General features: G+C 56.9%; 1 protein-coding gene across 2 annotated transcripts in view; it reads right to left on the bottom strand.

The window, feature by feature from the left end:
- Nucleotides 1-3,727: 3,727 nt before the first annotated feature.
- VANGL2 (VANGL planar cell polarity protein 2) overlaps nucleotides 3,728-8,732 on the bottom strand; it is an 8,072-nt gene continuing 3,067 nt past the window's right edge. Inside the window, exons 4-7 of one of the 2 annotated variants that reach the window (XM_010003836.1) lie at nucleotides 7,076-7,221; nucleotides 6,237-6,372; nucleotides 4,921-5,152; nucleotides 3,728-3,988 (exon numbers count right to left, since the gene is read on the bottom strand). In XM_010003836.1, coding sequence (XP_010002138.1) covers nucleotides 3,728-3,988; nucleotides 4,921-5,152; nucleotides 6,237-6,372; nucleotides 7,076-7,221 — 775 coding nt within the window. The remainder of the gene's footprint in view (nucleotides 3,989-4,920; nucleotides 5,153-6,236; nucleotides 6,373-7,075; nucleotides 7,222-8,732) is intronic. The other variant, XM_010003837.1, reaches the window with a different exon arrangement.

Raw genomic sequence — 8,732 nt, 5'->3', positions numbered from 1 at the left:
CCCCATCAACCCCAAACTTTGGCCCCATCAATCCCCACATTTTGGTCCCCATCTACCCCAAACTTTGACCCCACAAACCTCAAATTCTGGGCCCCCATCAACCCCAAACTTTGGCCCCATCAACCCCAAACTTTGGCCCCATCAACCCCAAACTTTGGCCCCATCAACCCCAAACTTTGGCCCCATCAACCCCAAACTTTGGCCCCATCAACCCCAATTCCTTGATCCCCATCAACCCCAACTCTTTGGTCCCCATCACCCCCAAACTTTGATCCCACAAACCTCAAATTCTGGGCCCCCATCAACCCCAAACTTTGGCCCCATCAACCCCAATTCCTTGATCCCCATCAACCCCAACTCTTTGGTCCCCATCACCCCCAAACTTTGATCCCACAAACCTCAAATTCTGGGCCCCCATCAACCCCAAACTTTGGCCCCATCAACCCCAATTCCTTGATCCCCATCAACCCCAACTCTTTGGTCCCCATCACCCCCAAACTTTGATCCCACAAACCTCAAATTCTGGGCCCCCATCAACCCCAAACTTTGGCCCCATCAACCCCAAACTTTGGCCCTATCAACCCCAATTCCTTGATCCCCATCAACCCCAACTCTTTGGTCCCCATCAGCCCCAAACTTTGGCCCCATCCACCCCAACTCTTTGATCCCACCAACCCCAATTCCTTGATCCCCATCAACACCAACTCCTTGGTCCCCATCAACCCCAAACTTTGGCCCCTCAACCCCCTCATTTTGGTCCCCATCCACCCCAAACTTTGACCCCACAAACCTCAAATTCTGGGCCCCCATCAACCCCAAACTTTGGCCCCATCAACCCCAACTCCTTGGCCCCCATCAACCCCAACTCTTGGCCATCAACCCCAAACTTTGTCCCCATCAATCCCCACATTTTGGTCCCCATCCACCCCAAACTTTGACCCCACAAACCTCAAATTCTGGGCCCCCATCAACCCCAAACTTTGGCCCCATCAACCCCAATTCCTTGATCCCCATCAACCCCAACTCTTTGGTCCCCATCACCCCCAAACTTTGGCCCCATCGACCCCAACTCTTGAGCCCCATCAACCCCAAACTTTGGCCCCTCAACCCCCACATTTTGGTCGCCATCAACCCCAAACTTTGGCCCCATCAACCCCAACTCCTTGGTCCCCATCCACCCCAAACTTTGATCCCACAAACCTCAAATTCTGGGCCCCCATCAACCCCAAACTTTGGCCCCATAAACCCCAACTCCTTGGTCTCCATCAACCCCAGACTTTGGCCCCATCAACCCCAATTCCTTGATCCCCATCAACCCCAACTCCTTGGTCCCCATCAACCCCAGACTTTGGCCCCATCAACCCCAACTCCTTGGTCCCCATCAACCCCAGACTTTGGCCCCATCAACCCCAACTCCTTGGTCCCCATCAACCCCAGACTTTGGCCCCATCAACCCCAACTCCTTGGTCCCCATCAACCCCAGACTTTGGCCCCATCAACCCCAAACTTTGGCCCCATCAACCTCAACTCTTGAGCCCCATCAGCCCCAAACTTTGGCCCCATCAACCCCAAACTTCGCCCGATTCCCCTCCAAGTTCTTCCTCCCTCCCAAAACCACCCAGCCGAGGGCAAAATGAAGGGCACCAAAAAAAAAGCCAAAATGGGTTTATTTTTTATATATATATAAAAAAAACCAACACATTTGTACAGTTTTAATTCCTCTATGAAAAAAAAAACAACCAACCAAACCAACCAACAGAACTTCCTACCACGGCCTTAAATGCTTCGATCCACTGCAAACTGGGTCAAAAAAACCACCTTTCTTTTAATATATTAAAACCCCAACTTTCCATGGGACAATTTTCTACACACATGCACGAGGGTTCAGCCCAAACCAACCCCCAAATCCACCAAAAAAGGGTTTTTTCAACTCCCAAGTGGAAAAAATCCCCCCCTTTCCCGACCGACCCGTCTGCTCTGCTCAGGGAAGTCTTAGTTTTTGCATGGAATGCCCCAAAATGGGCTCCCAGTGGCACTGGTGGGAACTGGGAGGGTCTTGGGGGGGTTAAACTGGGTCTCTCAAGGGTTGGAAACTCCTGAAAAATGGGGATTTCCTGGGAATTGGGCAAGTGGGTTCCAAGTAGCTCCTTGTCTGGATGGGGACAGCCCCCCAGGCCCCCCCCAGTGTTGCTTGGTGTTGCTACTGGTACTTACTGGAGAGGCCCCCAGCCCCTCTGGGGTGACACAAGTGGCCCCACCAGTCTTATTGTGCTCCCCCAGTATCTTGATGTTGCTACTGGTAGTTACTGGGGAAGCCCCCAGCCCCTCTGGGGTGACACAGGTGGCCCCACCAGCCTCATCATCCCCCCCCAGTATCATGATGTTGCTACTGGTACTTACTCCTTGGGTGTCCCCCCCCCCAGTCCACCCCCCTTTTAGTGCTTAGGACAAAAGAAACCAAACCCAAATCCAACTGGGATGAAACTGGGATGAAGCTTCCATGACCACCAACCCCTCCCTGCCCAACCACAACCCCTCCTGAACCCCACAAGACCCCCCCAGGACCCCATAAGACACCCCCAGGACCCCACAAGACCCCTCCAGGACCCCACAAGATCCTCCCCCCCAGCCCAGCCCAGCATGGCCAGACAAGGAGATCCAGGAAGAAACCCATGAGGTATTTGAGACCTTGACATCACCAAGGGAAGGCAAAGGTTTCATCACCAGTCCCTGCTGGTGGCACCACCATGAACCACCCTGGGACATGGATTAAGGACCTCACTGAGCCACCAGCTCCCACCACTCACCAGGAACCCCTGGTTTCACCACCTCCCACTGCCTCCAGGTCCAGAATGGGACCCCGAGAGGCACCTGAAGCTCCTCTGGCTGCTGCTGGTGTGAGGAAGCACCGTGGAGATCCTGCTGGGACCAGGACCAGGGGTCACCTCAGGAGAAGAAGAACCACTTAAAAAAAAAAAACCAACCCTTCTGGTTCTCTTCAAAAACCAGATTTTCACTTGCTTTAGTTAAGAGCTGAGTGTGGAAACCAGCAGGAGAAGGGTGAGAAGGATGTTCCTACAGCCAGGAGCACCATCACTCCTGGATGGTCTTGGATAGTGTTGGATGGTGTTGGATGGTCTTGGATGCTCTTGGATGGTCTTGGATGGTCTTGGATGGTCTTGGATGCTCTTGGATGCTCTTGAATGGTCTTGAATGGTCTTGGATGGTCTTGGATGGTCTTGGAGGTTTTGATAGCAGCCATGGATCACAGAGGGGTTTGCAAAATCCTCACCAAACCCAACCTCAAAGATTAAAAACCAGCCCCAGGAGGTGGGTTAAGGCCAGAGCCAGGACAATTGGCAGGTAGAAAACGAGCCAGAGCAGAAGGTCCTTGGGACCTGGTGGTGGTGCTTGAAGACGCTGGTGAAGAACATGTTGAGTTAGCCCTTGAGTGATGGCACCAAAAGGCCCTCTCCTTCCTGGCCACGCTGCTGTCCTTGGGGATGCTACATGGACTTCAAGGAGGAGGAGGAGGAGGAGGAAGAGGAGGAAGGAGCTCAGCCCACCCCAACCTGAGGTGGAGGGCGAGTGGTCCCTGGTGGTGGAGCCAGGCGTGGGTGCTGCTTAATGGCACCCACTGAAGTTCTGCCCTCCAGCCTCCCTGAGCCCCATGGAGACCAGGGGGGGTTCAGAGAGGGTCTCCTCCCCCTCCCCAAGCTTCTCCAGCTCACACGGAGGTCTCAGACTGAAGCCTCATGACGAACTTGTGCGACTTGGGGTCCACGAACTCCTCCGAGAGCTTGAAGAAAGGGATATTCTTGGTGCTCACCACCAGGCTGAAGTCCTGGCGCTTCAGCACAAAGACCACCCCGTCCTTCAGGCCGTTGGTCACCGGCTCCTCGCTGACCAGTGTCCACTGCTTGGCCAGCCAACGGTCCTTGTGGTACTGGATAGTGGGTCCTGCCGTCAGGTACCGTTCCAGGAAGGCCTGGCAGGAGGGAAAGGAGATGTGAACATCACAGTCATGGCATGGGTTGGGTTGGTGGGACCTGAAAGACCATCTAGATCCAACCCCCCTGCATGGGCAGGGACACCTCCCTCAACACCCCCAGGGATGGGGCAGCCACAGCTTCCCTGGCCAACCTGGCCCAGGCTCTCCCCACCCTCACACTCCACAATTCCCTCCTCAGCTCCAACCTCCAGCTCCCTCTCCCACTTTTCATCCCTCCCCCTCATCCCATCCCTCCCTGCCCTTGGCCCAAGTCCCTCCCCAGCTTTCCTGGAGCCCCTTCAGGCCCTGGAAGCTGCTCTAAGGTCTCCCTGGAGCCTTCTCCTCTCCAGGCTCAACACCCCAACTCTCCCAGCCTGGCTCCAGAGCTGCTCCAGCCCTCCCAGCATCTCTGGGGCCTCCTCTGGCCTCTCTTCACCAGCTCCATGTCCTTCCTATGTTGGGGACCCCAGAACTGGTCCCCGTTCTCCAGGGGGTCTCAGCAGAGCAGAGCAGAGCAGAGGGGACAATCCCCTCCCTGGCCCTGCTGGTGACACAGCCCAAGCCATGGTGAGCTTTGATGTGTCATGTCCAGCTTCTCCTCACCCCAACACCCCCAAGTCCTTCTCCTCAGGGCTGCTCTCAGATGAAGGTGAACATCACCTTCCCATGGCTCAGCCTACTGGTTCTCCTGCTGCTGGGCAGGTCCTGCAGGAAAAACATCTCCACGTGGTTGGTTCCCATCACTGCTTGGTGCTCCCTTGGGGTTACACCCAACTTTCCTGCCTCTGTCCCCCAACCCCTCCTCCTCCTGGGGAGGGAAACACTGAAGATAAAAAAGCCCACCCGAGTTCCTCACCCTTTGGCCCAAGCCCCTGAGCAAACCTGGAGACCTGTCCCACCTTCCCTGTGCACCCCAACTCTGTGCACACCTTGGGTGTCATGTCGTGGGTGATGCAGAACTCGAGGTGCTGCAGGATGCTCTCCATGGTGTGGTAGGGCTGCTGCTTGGTGGTCCTCAGGTACTTCTGCATGGCCCGGGCCATGGAGGCAAAGATGGCCTGAGCTGCCTCCCGTGGGTCCATGATCTCCCGTGGGTTCTTCTGGTCCTCCTCCTGCAGCCTCTTGATGTGGGTGAAAGCTTCTTCCACTGCCACCACCAGCCTGCCAAGAGGAGCCCCATGGAGACCCTACCTAGGGATGGAGTTTCTTCCACTGCCACCACCAAGAGGGACCCCATGGAGACCCTACCTAGGGATGGAGCTTCTTCCACTGCCACCACCAAGAGGAACCCCAAGGAGACCCTACCTAGGGATGGAGCTTCTTCAATCCCTCCACCACCAGCCTGCCAAGAGGAGCCCCATGGAGACCCTACCTAGGGATGGAGTTTCTTCCACTGCCACCACCAAGAGGGACCCCATGGAGACCCTACCTAGGGATGGAGTTTCTTCCACTGCCACCACCAAGAGGGACCCCATGGAGACCCTACCTAGGGATGGAGTTTCTTCCACTGCCACCACCAAGAGGGACCCCATGGAGACCCTACCTAGGGATGGAGTTTCTTCCACTGCCACCACCAAGAGGGACCCCATGGAGACCCTACCTAGGGATGGAGCTTCTTCCACTGCCACCACCAAGAGGAACCCCATGGAGACCCTACCTAGGGATGGAGCCTCTTCCACCACCAGCCTGCCAAGAGGAACCCCAAGGAGACCCTACCTAGGGATGGAGCTTCTTCAATCACCAGCCTGTCTGTCAAGAGGAACCCCATGGAGACCCTACCTAGGGATGGAGCCTCTTCCACCACCAGCCTGCCAAGAGGAACCCCATGGAGTCCCTACCTAGGGATGACAGGAACCCAACTTCCACCCCACTCTCCCCCCCCCAGCCTGCCAAGAGGAGCCCCATGGAGACCCTACCTAGGGATGGAGCTTCTTCCACTGCCACCACCAAGAGGAACCCCATGGAGACCCTACCTAGGGATGGAGCCTCTTCCACCACCAGCCTGCCAAGAGGAACCCCATGGAGTCCCTACCTAGGGATGACAGGAACCCAACTTCCACCCCACCACCTTTGGAAGGAAGACCCTCCAGCACCACCCAATGCTTGGGATTCTCTCCCCCAAAAGCGGAACCACCTCAGCTTGGACGAGACGACCCCAAGGAGTTCCCCACTCTCTCCTCCCAGCCCAGCTCCTCAACGGCGGGGCCTGAAACGGGTCCCCCCAAGTACCCAGGGGTGGCGGTACCTGGCGCGGCGTTTCCGCACCCGGCGCTCGTGTTCGGCCTCCTCGTAGTAATACTCGTTGTGGCTGTTGTCGCGACGCCGCGCGGCCGCCGCGATCACCGCCCGCGACTGCCCCGTCGAGTTGTTGGTTGTGTTCTCTGTGGGGAAGGTGGGGAGCTCAGGGGGACCTTTCGGGGGGGGAAGGCAGTGCTCCCCGTGCCCCACGGGTGGGTGGTTGTGATCCCACTCTTTGGAGTCACCAGGAGGGAAAGGGAGGGATGGGGAAGGGTAGGATGAGGAGCTGAGGGATGGGGAAGGGTAGGATGAGGAGCTGAGGGATGGGGAAGGGTAGGATGAGGAGCTGAGGGATGGGGAAGGGTAGGATGAGGAGCTGAGGGATGGGGAAGGGTAGGATGAGGAGCTGAGGGATGGGGAAGGGTAGGATGAGGAGCTGAGGGATGGGGAAGGGTAGGATGAGGAGCTGAGGGATGGGGAAGGGTAGGATGAGGAGCTGAGGGATGGGGAAGGGTAGGATGAGGAGCTGAGGGATGGGGAAGGGTAGGATGAGGAGCTGAGGGATGGGGAAGGGTAGGATGAGGAGCTGAGGGATGGGGAAGGGTAGGATGAGGAGCTGAGGGATGGGGAAGGGTAGGATGAGGAGCTGAGGGATGGGGAAGGGTAGGATGAGGAGCTGAGGGATGGGGAAGGGTAGGATGAGGAGCTGAGGGATGGGGAAGGGTAGGATGAGGAGCTGAGGGATGGGGAAGGGTAGGATGAGGAGCTGAGGGATGGGGAAGGGTAGGATGAGGAGCTGAGGGATGGGGAAGGGCAGGAGGAGGAGTTGTGGGGTGGGGAGCTCACCCTCGCCGAGGGAATAGACTTTAAAGCCGGACATTTTCTTGGACAGGACGGACTTGGGCAGGTTGAGGAGGGCGGGGTTGTAGACCGGGAAATCGTGGTAATAGTTCTCCAGGATCCACACGGCTGCTCGCTGGATGCTGAGGGAGACACGGGTGGGAACGGGGGGCACGGGCAGGGCAGGAGGGGAGCACCCCGAGGGGCCAGGGGGGCAGGGGCAGGGGGACGGGCAGCGCGGGGCCTGCAGGCACCCACACGTATGTGCCCACACATGGGAGTGCCCATGCACGTGTGTGCGTGTGCACACGTGGGTGGGAGGGTTGGGCTTGATCTTCAAGGGCTTTTCCAACCTCAGAGGTTCCTTGGATGTGCAGAGCTCAGCTGCACATGCACACGCATGAACACCCATGTGCACACCCATGAATACCCACGTGCACACCCATGAACACCCATGTGCACACCCATGAATACTCAGGTGCACACCCATGAACACCCATGTGCACACGCATGTGCACACATATGCACACCCATGTGCACACCACCCATGTGCACACCCATGAATACCCAGGTGCACACGCATGAACACCCATGTGCACACCCATGAACACCCATATGCACACCCATGAACACCCATATGCACACACATAAACACCCACGAACACACCCATGAATACCCAGGTGCACACCCATGAACACCCACGTGCACACCCACGAATACCCACGTGCACACCCATGAACACCCATGTGCACACCCATGAATACCCACGTGCACACACATAAACACCCATGTGCACACCCATGAATACCCAGGTGCACACACATAAACACCCACGTGCACACACATGAATTTTGTGGTTGGACATGACGACCTTAAAAGGGCTTTTCCAACCTCAATGTTCCCGTGGTTCTCTGAACATACACGTCAGTGCCTTGGCACATGCACACAGGTGAACACACAAGCATCAACATCTGTGCACATGTGGGGAATCATAGGATCCTGGGATGGGTTGGGTTGGAGGGACCTTCAAGATCACCTAGATCCACCCCCTGCATGGGCAGGGACACCTCCCAGCAGCCCAGGCTGCTCCAAGCCCCATCCAACCTGCCCTTCAACACCCCCAGGGATGGGGCAGCCACAGCTTCTCTGGGCAACCTGTTCCATGTGCACACACACACATGGACCCCTGTCAGTGCACACATGTACAGACACACACACGTAAATTCAACAACTGGAATTGAGGAGCTTAAAGGTCTTTTCCAACCTGAATGATTCCATGACTGTAGGTGCATTAAGGCCCGTGCACACATGGATGTGCACATGCACCGGTACATGTACATACATGGGCACACACGTAGGTGGACTTGTGTCAACACATCTGCACATGCACAGCACCGGTGGGTGTGCACACACGTGTGTGCACAGCACCAACATAGATGTACATAGACATGTGCACATGCACATACATGCAGGGGCTCCAGGGAGACCTTAGAGCAGCTTCCAGGGCCTGAAGGGGCTCCAGGAAAGCTGGGGAGGGACTTGGGCCAAGGGCAGGGAGGGATGGGATGAGGGGGAGGGATGAAAAGTGGGAGAGGGAGCTGGAGGTTGGAGCTGAGGAGGGAATTGTGGAGTGTGAGGGTGGGGAGAGCCTGGGCCAGGTTG

Source organism: Chaetura pelagica, unplaced genomic scaffold (genome assembly GCF_000747805.2).
Source record: "Chaetura pelagica isolate M959 unplaced genomic scaffold, ChaPel_1.0 scaffold1418, whole genome shotgun sequence".
NCBI lineage: Eukaryota > Metazoa > Chordata > Aves > Apodiformes > Apodidae > Chaetura > Chaetura pelagica.
The sequence above is the reverse complement of the archived record's forward strand: the minus strand, read 5'-3'. Positions and strand labels throughout refer to the sequence as shown.